The 24,001-nt window shown below is 36.9% G+C and overlaps 1 protein-coding gene and 1 pseudogene across 1 annotated transcript; one reads left to right on the top strand and one right to left on the bottom strand.

Annotated features, from left to right (window-relative positions):
• Positions 1-1,297: 1,297 nt before the first annotated feature.
• LOC125589799 lies at positions 1,298-6,045 on the top strand (annotated as a pseudogene).
• Positions 5,900-8,572, bottom strand: BNAC07G07460D. The gene is made up of 11 exons (XM_048762242.1): positions 8,404-8,572; positions 8,236-8,307; positions 7,946-8,041; positions 7,773-7,848; positions 7,575-7,673; positions 7,380-7,450; positions 7,180-7,287; positions 6,934-7,056; positions 6,729-6,831; positions 6,358-6,569; positions 5,900-6,172 (listed from the first exon to the last, which is right to left on the bottom strand). Exons 1-11 carry the CDS (start codon positions 8,455-8,457, stop codon positions 6,104-6,106), a joined length of 1,083 nt encoding a protein of 360 aa, XP_048618199.1. The 5' UTR covers positions 8,458-8,572; the 3' UTR covers positions 5,900-6,103.
• Between the last annotated feature and the right edge of the window lie 15,429 nt (positions 8,573-24,001).

Here is a 24,001-nt window from a genome sequence, read left to right as displayed (position 1 = left end):
TAAAAATCAAATATAGTTAATTGCAAAAGTATCTGAGGTAGGCTTCTTGCGATATTGAGAAGTATCCGAGGTAGACTTCTTGAAAATGCCAGAGAAGACTTCTTGAAAAGTCTTCTCTCGCATTTTCGAGAATTTTTTAAATTCAAAAGTAAGCCAATATTTACAAATGAAGACTTTTCAAGATGTTTTATATAGAGTAGACTTCCTAAAAAGTTTTCCTTCGTAAATTTGCAATTGTAAAAATGACCTAAATAGAAGAATTGTTAGGAAGTTTTAAACATTAACGTTCTCTACAATTAAAATGATTTTTTTTAATATCCCCTATATATTAAAAGAGAAGCATTACAACATTTGAGGTAGCCATGTGTCATCACCGCAATGAGTTTTAGAATCTTTAGAGAATTAGGTTGGTCAATTTAAATAATAATAAGCTTTTTATTAAACTAACCATAAATTCATTATTAATGTTTTTCATTATTTCCTTAAATAAAAATTACATAATTGCCTCATATCGCTAAAGCATATATATGAAAATTAATGATTTTGAATAATAAATATTTGATAAAAATTAGTATATTCTCTATCACATTTTTTTAATTTTAATTAATAAAATAAATTAAACAACTACATTAACCATATAATAAAAATTTAGATTTTTCTGTATATGTTATATTTATATTTTTTAAAAATGAATATAAATTACTAAAACTGTTAAAAGTCTCACCTTCAAACTTTTGTGATTCATGGTTTAATTGTTTTTGTTATGATAAAATACAAATGATTACAAAATCATATAATTAAGAAATTTCATTTAGTAAATAATAAGTGTATAAGGTTTATATATATATACATATATATATATATATTAAATTAAACTATATACCATATAAAATATATAAATATTTTAATTTCGAAATTTTCTTTGTAAACGTATTTTTGGTAAAACCTATTGAACAAATATTGACAACTTAATATTTAAATTTTAAACTTTTCCTTGAACTTTTTAGAAATTTATGAATTACTAAAACTATTAATCACACAATAAAATTTTTGTTAATAGTGATTTAATGTATTTGTTATACAAATATACAAATGATTAAAAAAATCATATGAGAAGAAAGCATCATTTAATATATATCAATACTGAAAATACACAATATATGTTAACGTCATTTAAATTTAATTATATACCATATAAAATAGAAAAATTGATTGTTTGGATTAATGAAATTTATTTATGTGTTCACATCAATTTAATTATATATGTAATAGTTACTAACTTTTTAATTATTCAATATATATTTATTATTTTATAAATATGTAAAGGAACATATAATACATAAAAATAGTATATATAACGTTCGTTCCGCGCAAGGCGCATGTCTTAACCTTGTTTTTTTATTAATTCATGTGTATTAGTCAATATTGGGTCTTCTGGATGAAATTCGTAACTTATTTGGTGAGAATTATGAGATTTCAAATATTTATGTTTACTAATGTTTTTAACTAATCCGAGAAGACTTCTTGAGATTTTTTTTTTTTATAGTAAGTGAATAAACCGAAATGGGAACTAAGCAAACAACTTAATGCAAACACGATTTCTTTTGGCTTTTCATATTTATACGAATCAAAACAAGTAAATGGTCATCTTTGTCGTGACTCTCCCTGGTTTTAAACACCAAGAACAAGCAAATGAAAAAATGGACAGAAAAAATGCAAACAATGCGATTCTTATGGGTTTTTATGATTTTATAAATGAAACAAATGCAAAAGAGATGATGAATGGATTGATATCACCAGATTCAGGAGCTTGAGCTCTGATACCAAATGATACAGCCCAAATTTTGGGTCGACCAAATTGGTTTCTGAGGTTCAAATCAGATTGACCCTAGATGAGGTCTAATGGTCGATATGGCCAATATCCAACTTGATAACCTGAAAGAATTGAAAGATGAATGGGATGCGAATGATACTGATAACAAAACAGATAATAAGGTGATGAGAAGAATGGTTGGATTGATTGATGCAATGGAGCTAAGCGTGATGGTTGTATAACACTCTCAAGCCTTGGCCGATAGATGGATATGGATTGATTCTCTCAATCAATGGACGAACAGATAGTCTTGAATCACACAAGGCTCCCTGGACGTGGGCTGAATAGGTCTTAGTGAATCATACACAAAGAGCTAGAGAACTAAAAACAAAGTATTCACAACTTTGTTTAAAAAAAAAACAGTTTTTTATTACTTTCAATGATAAAGGGTAATTTATATTGAACTATGACCTGAGCTTATATAGGCTCGACACTGGGACTACCAGTGCCGGTCCGGACTCGTGTGGCGTCTAAACCAGACGACAAAAATGCGGCCCGTTAAGCATAATTAAAAGTTTTACTATACTTTAAAAATGTAACCACAATAATACCAAATATTTGCTTGCCTTTTCTTGCTTGTGAAATAAGTAAGTTGCTAAAAAAAACTATATCCATTGTTGTTTGTTAATATATATATCTACGGTAGTAAGCTTTGTGATTTCGACATTTTAATAAAAGCATTTCTTTAACATATGCACCACTAGTTTAGCACTTCTGATTAAAAGATTAAGGCATCTATGACCCGAACCAAAACCGAGTTAGTTGGAATATTAGATGTAAAGTTTTGTATAATACGCGCGTCCAGTGACCAACTTCTTCTCCACTACGAAAGCAAAGAACCAGTGTCAGAAGCTTCATCGGCGGGAGGCTGTCCATTTTTTTCGGAACTCCTATTTCTTAAGTCAGGTTCTAAACGTAAAAGGAAGAACCTTAGAATCTGTAAAAAAAAAAAAAAAAAAGAAATCGGAGATGATGGAGGATCCTCTCATGGTTCAGATTTTACCAGACCACCACCGACGATCGCGGTGGTACACATTCACTAAACCCAAGTCGAAATCAATTCTCCTGCTAATCATCACTATCACGTTGGGGTTACTGTTTGTTTGCTATTCAAACATTGAGTTGTCCTCTTCAAGATGGAATGTGACAAGTTCGTTCGGGGACCCGAGTTCATCTTTTTAGGTACTGGATTGAGTCCGGTAAGCCCATTTTCGATTTTGGTGAGGTGAATTACCTTAGCTAAAAGCTCACTCCTGGATTATCGGCCTACTCTGATAATCCTGCGGCGGATCTCGTGTATTTCGCCAAAGCATTTATTCCGGTTGGAGTGTTGAAGGTGACTGATATCAGTCAGGCTGATGGCTACTGCTGGTATGAGACTGTTCAGGAACATATTCTTCAAGTTTCAAGAAAGGTTCTTAGATCCTCTGGCTTTACGTTTCTAGACGAATGGGCTTCTGTTATTTCTGGTTAGTTGGTGGTTTTGTGACTCTTCTTGTTGTTGTTAGTACTACTACTTATCAGTGTTGTTAAAATTGTTTTGTGTAGGATCTGATGAAGGTATATATGCTTGGGTTATTGCCAATTATGCACTTGGTTCGCTTGGCGGTGATCCGTTACAAACAACAGGGATTGTTGAACTCGGAGGGGCTTCTGCACTCTGCACAGGTTTAACTTTCTCTCGTCCCTTTTTGTTCGTCTTCATCGGAAAATGCTCATGTGTGATTTCGTTTTTAGGTGGCATTTGTGTCAAGTGAGGTTGTGCCTCCTGAGTTCTCGCGTACCATATCCTATGTAGGTGTTGCATACAAAATCTACAGTCACAGCTTCCTCCACTATGGACAGGTTAAATTTTTTGAGGAGCAGAGAGAGAGCATTTGTCTGTTGAGTGTAACTCAAGAAAAAAAGGAATTTTTTTTATCCTTTGTTAGTTTTCAACAAGTTAAAATTTAACTTTTTGTAGCTGCTTCGCAGGACACAGCACAGGAAGATTTATATGAATCACTCCAGAACTCAGGTTAGATGTTGACAAATTCTTAGATTATTCACTTTTGTTTAGTGAGCTTGTAAAGTGCACTTTTGAGTTTAGCCACTTGCATCGAACACCTAAGCTGACAACTATTAAAAGAACATTCTACCACTAACTAGAGTTTTGTCAATTTTTTGCCGGGTATTATCTATAAAAATATTAGGGCTGCAAGCTGTAGCTTCCTTTGCTTAGCCTCAGGGCCGGTACCGGCCATTTGAAATAATCTCTTATTTTCGCCATATATGGTGACATCCGAAATTAAGAAGAATAGTCAATTCTTACTTATTCCTTCAAAATTACATAATTTTGGAGAATTTTCGTTACGTTTGATTCTTTGTCATTCCTTAAATTTTAAGGAACTATAAAAAAAACATTTCTTATCAAAATTTATATGGAATAAAGGAATAAATATACATTTTCACTCTTTTTATTTTGTTTCTATTCATTCATTTCCTACTCATTTGTATTCCTATTTTAATGGTCACCCAAAATGTTTGAAGGCATACAACTCTACAAGAAAAGGAATGGTTAATGACCTTGTACTCCTAAAGGATACATGGCCGGGGAAAAATCACTGAATGATTCATTCGGAAACTCAGCTGAAGAAAGCAGATTTACAGCTATAGTTCAAGCTGCAGCCAATTTCTCACAATGTCGATCTCTTACATTCGCAATGTTGCAGAAAGGAAAAGGTAAGAATCATTACCAGTATATCATTCCGCGTGTCAATTGTCTTCACCCATTTTACCAAAAAAAAAAAAAAATTGTCTTCACCCTCTTGAATTTTTTTTTCTTGTAGAGAATTGTCCTTATAAGCATTGTTCTATTGGATCAACATTCACTCCTAATCTTCAAGGAAAGTTTTTGGCTAAAGAACAATTCTACCACACCTCCAAGGTATAATAATCCCACGAATTCTGATTTGTTTGAACAATAATGATCTTATTGTTTCTGTTTGAATTCAGTTCTTTGAGTTAGAAGAAAAGGTTTGGTTGTCTAAAATGATTCCAGCCGCAAAGAGTTTCTGTTGAGAAGAATGGTCGAAACTTAAAGAGAAGTATCCAACAACTAAAGATAGATATCTGCATGGGTATTGCTTCTCATCAGCATACATTGTCTCCATGCTTCATGACAGTCTTGGTTTTGCTCTTGATGATGAAAGGTTAAAATTTGTGTTACTCTGTGCAGATTCAAGAACAGTTAAGATCAATTAATGTGGTTTTGATCAATAACTTTGTTTGTTTTTAGAAAAACAAAACTTTGTTTTAAAAAAAAACAAAACTTTGTTTGTTTTGTCTGCAGAATCAGGTTTGCGGATAAAGCTGGAGCCAAAAACACACCACTAGATTGGGCACTGGGAGCTTTTATACTAAATAATGCCAAAGCCAGATATGATTACAGTGGTAAATCAAGAAAAATTCTTGGTTTTTTTTAAAGTAAAAGCAATGTAGCTAAGTTCAAAATATGATATTGATTGCTTACAACATATCATGTTTCCAATAAAACCAGTAAACTGTACTGTCACATATATATGTATTTTAAGTTCAATTTTTTTTTTCCAACAATTGTTTTTTTTTTCAATTCAAAGCTTCTTATTTTGTAATAAGTTGGAAAAAAGTTCGGTGAATGAGTTTGAATATATGCAATCATTTTTGAATAAAAAACTACATCTTTTGGTCATATGATGTACGTCTTCAATTGGTAAAGTTTGTCTCAATAGTGATACAGCGAATCAAACTAACCTGAATCAAAACTAAACGAAAACATGTCTGCATGACCAAAAAAAAACATGTCTGCACGACGTTTTATATATTTTGTTTCCAAAACGAGATCAAAATGAAATAAAAAAACCACACGAAACTGGTGATTTTTTTTCCAGTTATTGATGAACGAGTTCACAAGTTGCAATAATCAATTCATATTCCATGAAACAAACAGAAGATTAGATGAAGTGTTCAAATCTTTCTTTATTGTTATTAGGACTCGAGACTCGCATATATGTAAGAAGAAAATAAATTATAAATCGAGAATGCAACCTTATGTCAATATACACATAAACACATCCATTGGTCTGGCCACAAGTATCATCCTTCTCTTAAAACATTCAAATAATACTTGCTTGATACACACAAAAAGATGTAACCGATCAACCTGAAGATTCATCGGTGTCCAGTTGACGTTTTGAAGCTCTAATTTGTGTCTTAATCAAGCTTGACGTTTGAATATAGGAGCGTGTCCTTCGTCAAAGGCATGTACATAAGGAAATACACCTGCAACGACCATGAGAGTACAACTGTCAATTCCAACGACATATACGTTCAATACTAAGCTACAAATTAATACAAACTACGATATGATTCTTTAGCAGGACAGTTCAGTGGTAAGACTCAGCTCTACACTGGCAGAATAACCTGCTCGATAATTCATTTATTTAAGAGAGGATAAGTGAACTTACCCCAAGGATAGTTGCAATGAGAAGGATTATTCCAGTTAACCATGCAAGCGTCAGCCTAACAAGTATAACTTGAGCGATAATGGCTCCACTTGGAACTCCCTCTACCTCAGCCATCGACCTTGCAGATGAACCAGAAGAAGACCCAACGGTCAGCAAATAGGCTGATTCTTGATTCACTCTCTCATCAAGGACGATCACTCCAACAATTTGGCCTGCAACAGCACAAACATTTCTCAGCTTACATACAAAACAGTAAAGATGATTAAGTATGTAGTATTTCCATTGTTCATTCAAAGCATCCACCATCTTGAGCTACTTTCTAAGGCACATCTATTGAAAATGAGTTTTATCAAATCACAGGGACATTTCACCTTTGTGAGATGTCTCCAACAGATTGAATAGCTTTGACAGTGTGGCAAGCAGTACATCCATCCCTTGCTTAGCCATACCTTGTCCATACTCCTGTGCTAAAGCCTGTAATTTCAAGCGAGAGTAAATGATATTAGGCACAATAATGACAAACTCTGCAGGACAAGCTTTGCAAGAAAAAGAAACAGAACCAAGGACAATTCTTACATCGATACCGCCAAACCGTCCAACCGTTAACTCAGCATGAGATAAATCCTCACGTAGATTGACTACCCCTCTTATATTCTTATATAGAGCCAAAAGGTTCGATGCAAATTTCCTCGCTGCTTCCTGCACATAGGTAACAAAAGTCAAAAGCTTTCTTCAAACGGAACGGAACTCACAATATCTACAAGCAATTCCGGAACCTCATCCTTGGAAACCATACAACTTCATAGAACTTAAAAAAATCACCTTTTCCAAATGGAAGTCCACGTTTGCCCCACCAGACAGAGGGATACTAAGCAATCCAGTCAACGGTTCAGCAGAGCCAGCCACATATGATCCACCCAACCAAGATGCCTACGGATAACATAAACAAACCATTAACTATTAAAATGAAAAAAGGCATAAAAAGTGTTATTTACTTTGAATGAAAGGAACTGTCAACTTACAAACTCATTCATGTCTTTGTCAGTCACATCAGATGAGGGTCCATTGGCAGACATAACAGCCACTCCACTTTCTGGAGAATTTTGGAAAAAGTTTAACGTAATGTATTTAAAGGAAGACTTGAACCCAAATGAGGACACTGCAAACTATTATTCATGCTTTATCAGATAGTTCTGCTACTCAAGCTATCACGGCACCTGGAAGTTCAATAGCAGCGTTGTCAGAATCAGAACTGATACTGCCTCTCACAGCATTGCCCAAGAAAGAATGACTAGGTAAGGTTTCCACAAGCGCATCTGCACGTCAAAACAAACACTTCAAAATTCCGACATAAAAGATTTTTGGTTCATGTCAGAACAGAACACGAAAGGTTTCCAGTGTATTTAGTAGCATACCATCAGCTCCAGCGATTTCTAGCACAAAAGCAGCACGAGGCCTCTCAAATGGATTAGGTTTTAGAATCTTGTTCAGCTACAACGGAAAAAAAAAAAAAAAAGGATGATCAAGTAAGTAGAGGGCTTTAACCAAGAATATAAACTAGCAAAATTTGTAAGAGCATTTTAAAAACCTTGAAGGAGCCATCAGGTGTCAAAGTAGCTGGAGGAGAAAAACCCAACAAGGCAGATACTGCTGCAGATACTTCAGAGAGAGACATGGGAAGCGCCTGTGGATTTTCATATCAAAGGAAGAAAGTAAACTATACGTAACGTGATTACCCACCACTTGATGCTAACCCAAACACTCAAAAGTAAATTGTATGATGAAAAGAAGAACGTAATTTCTAACAAAGACCAATGTCGAAGAAACCAGGAAAGATTTGAGATTGGAACTCAAAATGAGGCAAGGGAGAATGATTACCTGGTCTGAAGGTGGACGAAGGTATTGGTTGTTGGATCCATCAACGAAGAAAACAGAACCAGTGGCTTCTCCCTATCATAAAAACCGATCCAATTTATCAAAACTCAAAGTCAGATCCGTAAGACATAGATTTTGTATTCCGTGGGAGCAGAGAATAGAAGAACGAACCCTGTAACTGAGGGTGAGAAGAAGAGAGACGACGAATATGTATAAAGCTTGCATCTTTAAAACAAAGAGAGAAAGATGGGAAGTTAATCTGGCGAGGATGGTTAATGGAGGAGACAAGTCAGATTTCGTGATCCAAGTGGTAGACACACCTATATGGTGTCAATCAAATATCGGTCCAACGCGGTATTAAGTTCGGTTAATGTTTGGTTTTTGGTATTTTTATTTCATTTGGTTTACAACTTTTGTGATTCACCTTTTTATTTAGTGTTTTTTGCAATATTGAATCAAAATTCAAAGTCAAATTTAAAACTAATCCATACTTTTCTTGAATTTTTTTTTGTTCTATTTATCCCACAAGTTCATATAATTCACGAAAATACCAACAAATTTTTTTTATTTTTTTTTTTCCGAAAATGACATTTTTACTCTCTCACCCTCATCATCTTCAGGTAATTACAAGATTGTCATTGTCATCAATACCCCAACCACCATGAACAACCAATTTGAAGCTCTTAATGCACCTAAAATCGATTTACATTCTCTCTTTCTCACTTGTTATGAACTAAAAACAACATCTCTTCACTTTGTCTCCATATTCATCCAAAAAACTCAAGCTTTTGATTCAAAATTTTTTTTATGGTTGATAGAGCCATTCAAGCATACTATTCTTAGTGGGTTACTTTCGTTTGAGATTCTGGGTGGTAGGAAAAGATTATGTGTGCTAAGGAAGTCATCTCACTAGTTTAAGGTATGAAATTGAAATTTTTTCCAGAGTTCGTGTAGAAGACTTACCCGTAAATAGTCTGGCTGTAGAAGACTTACGGGTAAGTCTTCTGGTCAAACAGACGACTTACTTGTAAGTCGTCATTTTTGTTTGTTAAAAAAAAATCTAGAGAATACCCTAGAGAAGTCGTCTAGGATAAACAAGCTAGTTTTGCATTTGACCGAATTGTGTCAGCTTTTTGACTTTTCCTGGACGACTTACCAATAAGTCGTCTCCGGGAAAACAAAAATTTTAATATTTTATTAAAGCTGGACGACTTATCTATAAGTCGTCTCAGGTTACTTTTACAATTAGAAAATAAAACTTAAATATTTAACTTTTCCCAGACGACTTACGCGGAAGTTGTCAAGTAAGACAACTTACTTGAAAGTCGTCCAGGATAAACAAAGTCGTCCAGATTTATTTCCTAGATTCTGGTCACACCTTGCTTATCTCAGACGACTTTCTCGTACGTCGTACTCGTACGTCGTCTACCTGGACGACTTTCAAGTAAGTTGTCTGGGTAAAGTTAAATATTTAAGTTTCTTTTTCGAATTGCAAACTAACCTGAGAAGACTTACAAATAAGTCGTCTAGCTTTAATAAAATATTGAAATTCTTGTTTTTCCGGAGACGACTTATTGGTAAGTCGTCCAGGAAAAGTCAAATATCTGACACAATTCGGTCAAATGCAAAACTAACTCGTTTATCCTAGACGACTTACTGGTAAGTCGTCTAGGGTTTTTTTTTTAACAAACAAAGCTGGACGACTTACTTGTAAGTCGTCCTATTTAGAATTCAATTGCAAAAATGACCTGTTTGGACGACTTACTGGTATGTCGTCTGCGTCAATGTTTAGTAAACTTTCATTTTCTCCATGTTTATTTATGTGTTTTATTTTGAATTTTTGTAGATGATGCTCCAGTTACATGCAGTGTATGGAGAATGGTTGTTGAAAGATTGCCGTTGGGATTTTGTGGTTGATAATGTCAAAGGAGCGAGAATCATTTTTTTTTGGGGGAAGGTTCGACACATGCTGAACTTCTTGCAATGGCTCAAGAATATTATAACCCGGACATGAGCACAAAATCTGTGGAGATAACCTACTCATTACCAGCAGAAATGATGCAGGCTCCAGACATAGTCGAGGTGTTGAATACTTGCTTGATGTTCGATCGGAGATAGCATATATGATGACGGTACAACCAATTGATGGATGGCGATTCTTTGTGAAAGGTGGCAAAATGGACTGTGTGGTTGATTTGGAACATGGAAAGTGTGATTGTGGTGTCTATGCAGTGGAGAAAATACCTTGCTCTCATACTATAGCTGCTGGAACTTCTGCTGGTTTGCATATCTCCACACTTGTATGTCCAGTGTACTCAAAGGATTTTCTGTTTGCAGGATACTTAGAGAATATATATCCTTGTGTTGGACAACAAGTTGAGGAACGCACATGCTTTCCTCCGGATGAAAAGCGTGGTCCGGGAACACATAAGAAATCAAGATGGCAATCTTGGTTGGAGTTATCCAGGATGAGAGGACGCAAACCCCGAAAGCAACACAGGGTTTATTGATGCTCAAAATGCAAGGATACTGGCCATACGAAACCACAATGTAAGAAATGACGTGAACAACCTTCAAGTAAGTCGTCCAGAAGGTCGTCCAGTTAGTCGTCCAGGATTTTTTCTTCCAGAAGACCTTCAAGTTAGTCGTCCAGTGTTTAGTCTTCCAGAAGACCTTCAATTAAGTCGTCCAGAAGGTCGTCAAGTTAGTCGTCCAAGGTTTTTTCTTCCAGAAGACCTTCAAGTTAGTCGTCCAGTGTTTAGTCGTCCAGAAGACCTTCAATTAAGTCGTCCTGAAGGTCGTCCAGTTAGTCGTCTAGTGTTTAGTCTATGTATTAAAAATTTGTGTTATGAACTTATCTGTGTCAACTTCTTTGTCAAATTGCACTACCAAACAAATTTGAGATGGTCTTGCCCTTTATATTATCCGAAATATAGTTACAAAAGGTCACTGCACAGAAGACTTTCCAGACTACTTATAGTTAATTCGTCCAACATTCCAGACGACTTAACTGTAAGTCTTATGAGCAGAATATAGTTACAAAATAGGGATAAAGTTCAAATACACACATCAGCCTAATCTATCGTACAAAATAATCTAACGAAGCCTATTTATCACCCCTCATACGCACCCAGGTTGGCATCATTGTCCTTATTTTCGAACTCATGCGCGTCAGGAAGCTCTTGAAATATATCCACCGCCATCTTATCCCTCATAGTCTTCCCGCTGGCCTTAGCAATGTCTTTTTTACTAAACTCTATCCCAAGAGCATGACATTCAATGTACTTTAGAGTGTACACGCCACAATCACCAGCTCGGGCCGGAGGTATATTGGTCGGTCTCTCATATGTGAATGGCTCCAGGCTGTATTGGGCATGTTGCTCGTCTGAGGAAGCGCACTCAACAAGCAGATAAAAGACCATGTAGAGAAAATGCTCCATTACCACATCGAGTTCTTCTGGGGAGATACTGGAACAAATGCTGTCCCAGACGACTATGTGCCTCTTAGGGATCGATATCCACATAGCAATCTAATGAGTGTTGTTGTAGTTCACTGGCGCATAGACATCATCAATATCTGTCCCCCAAACCTTGTTCAATTGGCAAAATGATGGTATAGTGCCTGCATAATAATTCCACGCCCACTAGGGAGTCTTCTTCCTAAACCGTTCTGATCGGGCTCCGATCCCTTAAAATCCTTGTAGTTGAATCTCCATTGCTGAGAAAAGAGATGATCAAGGAAGCACTTTCTCTCGCTCCTGAAATGTTGTGGGTTAGCTTCGTACCTCTTCCTCAACACATTAATCCAAACATCAATATGTTGCATATAAAATATGGTACAAGTCTTCTACGTAGACGACTTATTGGTAAGTTGTCTACAAAGAAAACTTATCAGTAAGTCATCTAAGTCATAGCAGAAGACTTACACAGTCCTCCAGCCACTCTAAGGAGGTCCGGAGGATTTGATACCACCAAGTTCTACTTGTACGTGGTTTTTTATCGAGAGGTGTTCTATAATGACTGCAAACACAAAATGTTGAAAAGCAATCAGTTTTTGTAAACTAAAGCAAGATATTATGGGAAAAGCAAACACTTACGGACAAGTTTTCAACCAATCAGCGAGCTGCTTCAACTTCTTCTTGTCAATTGGTGCAAAAGGATTATAGCCTGGATAAAGCTTTTTGTTTGGAATGATCACTTTGGCCATGCTGTTTGTCGTATAAGGAGATTACTGTGAGGCAGCAAGTTTCCTTGTTCGATCACTCTTTGCACGGCAAAGTGCCAAAGCAACATCCCTCTTTTCCAGATATCTAGCATCCTCCTTCTGTAAATCCGAGACAGTGGATTGATTTTTGTCCAATAGAACAAGGCTCGGTTCTGGAGCTTTATCTTTCGAGGAACTAGCATCTGCGGGCACATCTGGACCTTTATCCTCCGGTAAGCTCTTCCTTCCGCGTTCGTCCCATTAACACTTTCACTCTGCAATATACAAGATGGGTTTTTACAATAATAACCAAATATCCGTTTCAAACAATAATAACCAATGACTTTGTCCAAAGATCCATTTCATACACTATAAACAAAGCACACATGTTCTGACATACAAGAAACAAAGCAAATGCAACTTTTCAGTTCTTATTCTTAAGACTTTGTCTAGTCAATCTCTTGTTGGGAGAGGATTCGTTACTAACCCCGGGTTCGAGTGTCGGTTTAGGTGGAGGGGTAGTGTTTTGAGCTGATGTCCCTTTCCGTTTTGTGGTGATACCAACCTTCTTCTCCACAACTTCCACCCTTTCCGACAGATACTTGATCTCCTTAAGGCACGTCCCAAACCCTTCCCTCATGGCATCAACTATGTCCTTGAACATGGTTTTAATATCCTCTTTGGTCAACCCACCAACAGTCGTATGAACCTCTTCACTAGCCTCTGCAGCTGCCTCTTCACTAGCCACTGCAGCTACCTCTTCACTAGCCACTGCAGCTACCTCTTCACTAGCCTATTTACGAGCTTTCTTCCGAGGTCTTGGACTGTCTTCCTTCACTACCTTTTTCTTCGCTGGACTCACAACCGCCGGCTCTATATTGACCCAAGTACCGGTGACTTCCCAGCAATCCATGGTCCACTTCCACGGTTTCTTCACAAACATGAGTTTAATTATGTTCTCCGTGGGCGTGTCCTCAACATCAAACTCCATTTTGGAAACATTTCACCAATGTCCTTCTGAACAAAGTTGATCACCCTAGTCTGCAGTATATAGAAGATATGAACTTAGATATTTGACGGATTAAGAAAGATGGAAAGAAAAGACTTCGCAGACGACTTATAATTAAGTCGTCTGGAAAGTCTTCCAACTGGATGACTTAGTAGACGACTTATAATTAAGTCGTCTGGAAAGTTTTCCAGCTGGAAGACTTAGTAGAAGACTTATAATTAAGTAGTCTGGATAGTCTTCCCAGACGACTTAATTATAAGTCTTCTACTAAGTCATCCAGCTGGAAGACTTTCTAGACGACTTAATTATAAGTCTTCTACTAAATCGTCCAGTTAGAAGACTTATCAGACGACTTAATTATAAGTTTTCTGCGAAGTCGTCCAGATTGCAGTAAATACCTGACTGAGAATAGCCTCTTTAAACTGTCTGCGTCCTTTGTGGCCCTAGTAAGCCAGTATCTGTGGAGACGGATTGTTTGGGAGAGGATTACCATAATTAGCACCCAATTCCAGCAGAGCTGTGTACACCTAGACCTGGAGAGCTTGCGCAAACCCATTAATAGTGTAGCAACCCGAAATATCTCTGCCCTTCATAGAGTCCATCAGCACCTTAAACGCGATTCTCCCCCATGGATAATTCTCAAACCGTTCTAGCTCCATCACTAGCCTTGCCAGACTAACCCGTGTAGGGTTGAATATTTTCTCCCTTCAATGTATCCAGTGAAGATGGCAAGGTACGCGAACCGCTTGCGATCATCCCGAGACCACCTTTCGCATCTCTCAAATGCTGCTATTATCTCATGAGTAGATGGCCCAGCTTCGACATGAACTCCCAACATCTCCCAAAAAGAAGTCAACTCCTTTGTAACGGCACAGTGAGGTCTCTCAAGGTCCTCGATGTACTCGCAGTTTAGACCAGTGAGGTTTTCGAACTGTAACAGTGAAAACCTCACAGGTTCTGGACCAACGAGACTCCACAGCTCATACTTCTTCTTTATGTCCAGCTGGAAACCGAGCATGTAGTGAACCAGCCTTGAAGTCTAATCTCAGCTATTGGAACTTGATGAAAACTCCCAACTTCGACTCCTTCAGCTCTTCATATTCGTCATCATGAAGAGCTTTCTTTAAAGCAGTATGCAACGTCCAACAAGTATGATACGAAATGCTATGCACTGCGGGGGGCTCTTCCCCTAATGTATGTATCCTACGGGGGAGTTCTGGTATATCCACTTTTTTTTGCCTGCAAAACAATCAAAGACAACCATCTCAAAACAATCGAAGACTTATAATTAAGTCAACCATCTCAAAACAATCAAAGACTTATAATTAAGTCGTCTGGCAAGTTTTCCAGCTGAAAGACTTATAATTAAGTCGTCTGGAAAGTCTTCCAGCTGGAAGACTTTGCAGACGACTTAATTATAAGTCTTCCAAGACTTCCAGTAGAACATTTTAAAGCAGACCTAAAAATTCGGAGAAGATATAGTCGCCTTCGACATAGTGGTTATATATCTGCAAAAATAGACGTGAAAAAAAGAACGAGTGCATAAATTGATAGAGACAATGTTTTATGTTCATCTTTTCCTCAATCAATCACTCGACAGTAAGAGATATAACTTACCGGCGACGGAGTTCAACGAGACGCCTCTGAGAGAATGCGCGCTAGGGTTTCCTCTCAGATCTTATATAGAGGAAGCGGCTGTGAGAACGGTGGTGAGAATGACGGTGATAACGGCGGAGAGATAACCGGCGGTGAGAACGATGGATTAGAGAGAATCGACGGAAATCGCCTTCGAAATCGCCTTTGAGAGAAACGGCGTTAGGTTTTCTGAATTTCGCAAAACAGTGAATAAAAAAAACACCTTATATATGTCTGGTAAATAATCCGGTTTGGTTTAAAAGTACATTGAAAAATTAAAGGTTCGGTCCGGTTTGGACGACTTCCTAGTAAGTCGTCTGTTGAATACTGTACATCAGACGACTTACTAGTAAGTCGTCCCAGACCCTAAATTTAACCCCTAAACTAAATTGACTAAATTAACTAAATAACCACGTTATAAAGCCGTAGTTATACTTAAATAGTGTTTACTATACACAGAAATAAACACACTTAGGTAAATTTTAAAGTTTTCATAAATGTTAGTTTTCAAAAAAACATTTATGCATTCCAAAATCTAACCCTAAAAATACATACAATACTACAACATATGTTGGCAAAACCTAAACCAAAGAATATCATGACTCACTACTTTCACTCATCTATGTTGAAAACAATTAATTTTTGTTATATCTTAATTTATATCTCTTAAAACATATGTTAATTACATGATTTCAATTTTCCACTTATCAAAATATTTTTTATAAAATTTTTAAATTATTTCTAAGTAGAACTAGTCCAGATGACTTACTGTAAAGTCGTCTGGACAGACGACTTACGGGGGTTAGAAACGTAAAAAAATTTCGATTGTTTTGTTTATTCACAAGGGGCTGGTTGTAATTTCAATAGTCTTTTAGACTACTTTTGCATTTGATTCAAGTTTGAGTTTACTTTTGCATTTGAATTCAAGTTGTAAGTCATATTTGGCAATTTTCCCTTTTATTTAATACTAGTGAGTTTTATAAAAGATGTTCGTCGCTTAGAGCATCTCCGAAAAGACTCTCTATTTTTGAGTTTGCAAAACTATATATTTGAAATTTCAAGGTGTTTTCCTCTAAAAACAAAATTTCAAATTTAATTTTAAAATTATTTGTAATTTACACAATAGTCCTTATATTTGTCATAATTAATATAAATTCATAAAAATTTTATAGATAACTAATACATATATTAAAATATTATAGTAATATTAATTAATAAAATCTTACACTAAAATATAAAACTATAAATAGAAATACATAATTAAATATTAAAGTACAAGCAAAATATCACATTATTTATGGAATAATGCTCCATCCTCGGTTTCACAAAATTTGTTTGGAAAATATTTTAGAGGTTCCGGAGCAAATTTAATAGACTATTAGTATTGCTGTAAAATTTAATTTTGTGCAATAATTAAGTCTTCATGTATTTTCTTTAAATTCTTTTTATCAAGTTTCTTTTGTAATATTCTTATTGTCTAATTATAGTTTTAAATATTATAAATCTTATTTTAAAATTTTTATTTAATTTTATGTGTAAAATTTGAATTTATAAAAATAAATTTGAAATATTTATAATATACAAAATTTCTAAATATTAAAACGATAAATGAAAAAAATACTTAAGTATCATGTGTAACTAATTATAAGGACCAGAATGCAAATAAAAAGATGAAACGTCAAATTTGGAGTTTTGAGTAGTAAAACTTCAAATATGTAGTTTCACTCCTTAAAACTGTAAATTTTAAGTTTTGAAGTATCTTTTTGGAGAACAAAAAACTCTATATTTGAAGTTATAGAGTTTCTTTTGGAGATACTCTTAGCAACTAGGGATGAAAGCTTCTTTGTCAAAAAAAAAACCGGGGATGGAAGATTCTTTTTTTAATCCAAAAACCTGTTGGATATTCAAAAGAAGTCGTACGCAAGAGGATCTTTTTTTGTGTGTAATTTGTGACTTTGTGTGGACCTGCATGATTCTTTGATCCAACAGCTACATAAAACTTAACAACACCAACAACACTTGAGTCATGACATGCGGTACAAGTAAAGGAAGAGATCACGTGCTGTAGTTTTTCGGAGAACCTTTAACAAGAGATGTAGCACCACCCATCCGACATTTATATGCTGCAACTTTGACGGTGTACATAGATCTGCAGTCTGTTGTACAATGAGGTAAGGACCGTGAAAAGTGCATGATTTTTAAGCTAAATCAGAGTTGATAAGTTAATGTATGGACATGAGGAGGCGATGTTAAATGTATGAGAAAGCGTGTAAGAGGATAGTTAAACTGGCAGGCTATCGTGTGAGGTTCTGATTCATTCAGGAAACTCTGTGCTGCAGTGTTGTCATTATCAAAGTAGAGGTGAGTCCCAGATGTGATACTAATGAACATGTGACCTGCAATCACAGCTTAGGTAACTCCCAAAAATGTTCAGATGCACAATATCGAAACACACATTTTGCAGTGATAGGGAAAACCTCCGACGATTTTGGACAAATTTTCGTCGGAGCGATGACCATAGGATTGACACCCGCCTGTTCCAATTTATGGTGGTGTATGCTGGCTTGGCTTGCCAGACAAACACACTGACTACAAATGGAGAGGTGACAATTTTAAACTGGAAAATACTATAACGAATGTAGAAGGACGTGTAAACATGTATGTGGTTCAACAAGAGTAATGAACCAGTCAATTAAAATGTTTGTCATTACTCCTTGAGTACCCTATATGTTCGTTGAAAATGGTTGTTATGTGGTTAACTTCATTAACGATGTCTGCAATGGAAAAGTAGCAACGTTGGTAAAATGAAATTATAATCGATTTAGAAAATAGAGATCAATCGCTTAATTGAAGACACAGAGCTGGAAACTTGGTGTTTGTGTTCGCCAGTGCCAAGAGTTGCTCATAACTTCAGGACCTAAACACCTCCTCAGGAATTAACGGACTCCAGCAGCTGGACAAACTTGGTAAGCTCGGTGAAGCGTATGGTTGCTTGAAGTGATGTTTGCTTACAACAACCGGATTCTAGCTCAGAAAAAGTATATGGGAATTCGCCATTGTGTAGCCCCTGGTTGGAAGGTTAATTACGGAAAGGAGTGGATAACAGCGATGAGAAATGTTTACGTTTGCATCTCTATTTATGGGACCAAAGAAACGGAAATGCACATGAGATAGGGAAGCAAAATTAATTATCAAATAGTGAGACACATTGATTCAGGACCATAATTGAGAAGAATAATTATATGGTTTGAATGCTCAAAGAAAGCGTTTCAACCAAGGGTTTCACAAATGGTGATGAGACCTAGGCATTTGATAGGACGACCGTGATAGATGGGGAAGGCGTTATCGGGTCGTGAAGAGAAGGTCTCAACTTGTGCTAAACTATAAATGATTGTTTATATGGCCTATTATTATTCATCATAACACAGCGAAACAACAATTTTAGATGCTTAATGAAGAGGAGAATGGACCAAAGCTTACGTTATTATTATTGATTACATATATTATAAAAATGAATTGTGTAAATGTATCACATGTAACCTCTCTCTAAACCTTCAATTTTATTATTATTCATCATAACACTTCGAAACAACAATTTTAGATGCTTAATGAAGGAGAATGGACCAAAGCTTACGTTATTATTATTGATTACATATATTATAAAAAAAGAATAGTGTAAATGTATCACATGTAACCTCTCTCTAAACATGTATCACATGTAACCTCTCACACGTGAAGAGAAAGTCTCAACTTGTGCTAAACTATAAATGATTGTTATAAATGATTGTTTATATGGCCTATTATTATTCATCATTACACAACGAAACAACAATTTTAGAGCATGATTATCCGGGGTCCTTAGTGGATTTCTTAGTGCGTGGACCCCCACAAAACCCTTAAGGATCGGTTACAAAAACTACTAATTAAGAACCGATCTTAGTGAATTTCTTACACTGTTCGCGGGCCCCACTGACACGTGACGGTCCGCGATTGGTTTGCTTTTTAATTTTTTTTTTTTTTTTTTTTTTTTAAACTAAGATATCCATTTGGTTTCTTAGGGATAATCATGGCCTTAGATGCTTAATGAAGAGGAGAATGGACCAAAGCTTACGTTATTATTATTGATTACATATATTATAAAAAATGAATTGTGTAAATGTATCACATGTAACCTCTCTCTAAACCTTCAAGCTTCTTTTCAGGTGGTCGGTTTATGTGGCTTCTTTTCAGGTGGTCGGTTTATGTGGCCTTCTGAGTACCGGAGTCTGACGTTTCTCTTAACTTTCATTATTTTTTTTTTTTTTTTTTTGAACTGATTCTTGCATTAAATTAAAAATATGATGAGTAGAAAAAGTGGCTCTCAGCCCACTTTAATACAAACCTAAACAAAAACCAATTAGAACCTAGTACACTTTTAAGGAGAAAGCCCAAACTAACATCCCACTTTATAATAAAAGACCCATCCCTTCTAACTAGAAGAAGATTAACAAGATAAAAAAAACGATTAGGACCCTAGTTAGAATCAGACAAGACGAGAAAGATGACGGGGTAATAGACAGCGATCACGCAGGAAACAGAGAGAAACAGAGAGAACCAGAGCTGTATTAATTCGCTGGCCAGGGGGTTATGTTAGAAATTGAAGAACATAGTGAAGAACAAGAGAGAGGGATGTTTAATATAGAAAGTAGAGAGAGAGAGATAGAATAAATAAGGAGAATCTTATTTGCTTGATTGATTTGCTTATGGGAACATCCCATATATATAGGGGTTACAAGTATGGCAAATGGTAGATGAGATATGATAAACTAATAATCCATTGTCTTGAGATTTTAACCCACCATACATGCTTGTCCCTTGTAGTGGCATCTCCATTGTCTTGAGACCTTAACCCACCATGCATGTTTGTCCCTTGTAGTGGCATCTCCATTGTCTTGAGACCTTAACCAACCATGCATGCTTGTCCCTTGTAGTGGTATCTCCATTGTCTTGAGACCTTAACCAACCATCTTGTTTCTTATTGCTTCATCTTCAAACTCCCCCTCAAGCTTGACCATAGGGACTGGTCAAACTTGGAAACCATGAAGCATTCCCTCATTAAAACCTTTAGCTTGGAAAAACCTCATGGGATAAAAACCAAGCCAAGGAAAAAGAGTAGAACACTTCATGGCTAAGAGGATTAGTGTGATGAAAAATCTACGAGTCCTAACTTGGAATGTATGAACTCGCAAACCTTGGTGCTTGCAGCCTTGGTAAAGATGTCAGCTAGTTGATCCTCACTTCTTGTGTAGCAGGGTAAGATGATCCTTTGTTCCACTGCTTGCCTAACTTTATGACAATCCACCTCAATGTGTTTAGTCCTCTCATGGAACACACTGTTGGAAGCTATGTGTATTGCTGCTTGATTATCACAATGCATGGTGATTGGAGTTGATGTCTCTATACCCAAGTCTCGAAGTAGGTTTCTGATCCAAATCAACTCACTAGTGAGCTTCCTCATTGCCCTATATTCAGCTTCAGCACTTGAGCATGACACTATCTTCTGTTTCTTGCTCTTCCAAGTGACAAGATTGCCTCCAATAAATGTACAATAGCCGGTAGTGGATCTCCTATCCACTCTGTCTCCTGCCCAATCAGCATCACAATACCCAACTATCTCTGTATTTTTGTTGCATCCCATCCACACTCCTTGCCCTGGCGCCTCTCTTAGGTATCTTAGGATCCTTTCAACCATGTTCCAATGGTGTATCTTGGGAGCTTGCATATTCTGGCTTACTTGGTTAACTGCAAAGCATACATCAGGCCTGGTGATGGTGAGGTATATCAGCTTTCCTACAATTCTTCTATGGTGTTTAACGTCAGTATAGGGCTTGTCTTCAATCTCCCCCTCACGCAGTACCTTATACCCATCTTCTAGTGGAGTCTTGGCTACTTTCGCTCCAAGATTTCCTGCCTCATTCAAAAGATCAAGTGTGTACTTCCTTTGAGATAAGAAAAGCCCCGGCATATTTCTATCCCTAGAAAGTACTTTAGCTCACCCAAATCTTTAATATCAAAAGTAGACTTAAGAAAGACTTTGGTTGAGATAATACCTTCCTTGTCACTTCTTGTGATGATAATATCATCTACATAAATAAGAATCACCACAATTCCTTGCTTGCTTGTGAGTGTGAAGAGTGTATGATCAGCTTCTGACTTTACAAACCCTCTTCCATTGAGAGTTGTACTCAGTTTGTGGTACCAAGCCCTTGGTGACTGTTTTAACCCATATATTGCTTTCTTCAACCTTAGGACATTCCCTGGCTTGACCATGTCTTCCATACCCGGAGGTGGCCTCATGTAAACCTCATCCTCCAGCTCTCCTTGAAGAAAAGCATTCTTGACATCCATCTGCCATAAATCCCATTCCAAGTTCACTGCCAATGAGAGTAGAATTCTTATGGTGTGGAGTTTAGCTACTGGTGCAAATGTATCCAGATAGTCTTCTCCATAGACTTGGGTGTATCCTCTTGCAACTAGCCTTGTTTTCTTTCTTTCTGGTTTCCCATTGGCAAGGTACTTGATGGTGAAGAGTAGACGGCTTGTAACAGCTTTCTTTCCTTTGGGGAGCTCAGTTTCATACCAAGTATCATTCTTGATCATGGCACCAACTTCATCCCCAACTGACGCTCTCCACTCTTCATGCTTCATGGCTTCTTCATAAGTCTTTGGTACATACTCTTGATCTAGGTTGCTGATGAAGACTACATGCTCTTCAGATAGTCTCGCAAAAGAACATGTTGCTTGGATAGGATGAGCTACTGCATTGTTGTTGAAGTATACTTTGGTGTCCATCCACTGAGATGGTTTCTTCACCCTTGTACTCCTCCTTAATGGTTGAACTTCTTGTTGCATTCCATCTTGATCATTAACAACTTCTTCTTGGATAGCTTCTTCTTGGATAGCTTCCTCGTGGATAGCTTCGTCATGGATATCTTCTTCAGGGATAGCTTCCTCATGGATAACTTGCAAATTAGGTTGGTTTCCCCCCTCATGATCAGGATGGACTGCTTCTTCAATTGATGTAGCTTCATCCACAACTGGAGGTATATGTGAAGTGCTCGGTACGCCACTTGTTTGAGGCTGGCTGATGCCTAGGTTTTCCAGAATGATTCTCAAGTTGTTTGCCCTATCTGAAGATCCTTGTGAGAGATCCTGAAGGCTTTCCCAACTCTTCTCATCATAGTATCCCTTTGATTCCACAAACTTAACATCCCTTGAGACCATAACTCTTCTTGATTCAGGTATGTAGCACTTGTACCCCTTCTGCGCATGAGTATATCCTATGAACATGCCTTTGACACTCTTGGCTTCAAGCTTGTTTCTCTGTTCCCCTGGTATCAAGACATAGCACACACACCCAAAAACACGCAAGTGATCAATTGGAGGTTTTATTTTGTTTAATACCTGAAAGGGAGAGATATCTTGGAGGACTTTGGTGGGGATCCTGTTGATCAAATAACATGCTGAGACCACAGCATCTCCCCAGAACCTCTTTGGAACATTGGTATGGAACATCATGCTCCTTGCAACCTCCATAAGATGGCGATTCTTCCTTTCAGCAACTCCATTTTGTTGTGGTGTGTATGGGCAACTTGTTTGATGGATTATGCCATGTTTTGCTAAGTGATGTTTGAAAGCAGTGCTTGTATATTCTCCGCCATTATCAGACCTAAAAATTTTGATCTTGGAATTGAAATGGTTAGATACATAGTTTTGGAAGTTAATAAAAGCTTCTAAAACTCTATCTTTAGTTTGAATCAAGGTGAGCCATGTATATTTTGATTTTTCATCTATGAATGTAACAAAATATTTATGGTTCTCCCTAGACATACAAGGTGCTGTCCAAACATCAGAGTGCACAAGATCAAAGCAATTTTCATAAATAGTCTTAGAATTAGGGAAAACAGATCTCTGATGTTTACCAAGAATACAAGCCTCACAACTTCCACTCTTTAAAGATAGATTAGGTAACATCAGTCCTAAGGCACGATAATGAGGATGACCTAATCTAGCATGCCATAAAACATCACTAGCTAACACAGAAGCAGAATTGAAAGCACAAGATAAATTTGAAAGCTTGGTGTTTTCAAGCAAGTAAAGCTCTCCCTTGCTCACACCCTTTCCCAGCATCTTCCTGGTCTTAATATCCTGAAAGCACACATCATTAGGACTGAAAATAACATTGCAATTTAGATCATTGGTTGCTCTCTTAACAGATAATAAGTTGGATGTGAAAGTAGGCATATAAAAAGCTTGAGACTCCTTATCAAACAGTTTCAAGTTTCCTACTCCTTCAATTGGAATTCTATCACCATTAGCAATCACTACACTCCCTAGAGCAGGTTTAACATCACTAATCAGTCTAGCATCCCTAATCATATGATGAGAAGCTCCCGAATCGATGATCAAAGGTCTAGTAGTATGTGAAGCACTGTGAATAGAATTTAAAGCATTGACACTGATGTTACCAGAGTTTGCATTGATAGCCTTGATAAGGGCTTCAATGTCTGACTTGCGGATGAAGGCATCATCAGGGGATGGCTGGGACATGGCATGGGATGTGGATCCACCAGTGTGGGTGGTTGAGATCATAGCTCTTCCATCTTCTCCTATGCGCATGGAGCCTGGTACTGTGGTTTCATGAGCTCTTGCTTCATGTGCTTTGGCCTGGTTGTATCTGTTGGTTGAAGCAGGTCTGAGGTGAGGATGGAGGATCCAACAATTGGTTTTGGAGTGGCCTAGATTCTTGCAGTGCTCACAAGTCACAGACTTGTCTCCTCCTCTTCTTGGTTTGAAGTGTGCTTTGTTGACTGAAGCACTCTCCATCTTCTCAGCTTTGTTTGCCATAGACAGTTCCCCTTTTCCACCAAAGAGACCATCTG

This window comes from Brassica napus, chromosome C7 (genome assembly GCF_020379485.1).
Source record: "Brassica napus cultivar Da-Ae chromosome C7, Da-Ae, whole genome shotgun sequence".
In the NCBI taxonomy this organism is placed as follows: domain Eukaryota; kingdom Viridiplantae; phylum Streptophyta; class Magnoliopsida; order Brassicales; family Brassicaceae; genus Brassica; species Brassica napus.
The sequence above is the reverse complement of the archived record's forward strand: the minus strand, read 5'-3'. Positions and strand labels throughout refer to the sequence as shown.

Coding starts and splice junctions, on each gene's coding strand:
- BNAC07G07460D (XM_048762242.1), bottom strand. CDS start 8,457: ATGCAAGCTTTATACATATTCGTCGTCTCTCTTCTTCTCACCCTCAGT. Junction 7,849..7,945: donor CACCTGATGGCTCCTTCAAG/GTTTTTAAAATG, acceptor TTTCCGTTGTAG/CTGAACAAGATTCTAAAACC. Junction 6,832..6,933: donor GACGGTTTGGCGGTATCGAT/GTAAGAATTGTC, acceptor TTGAAATTACAG/GCTTTAGCACAGGAGTATGG.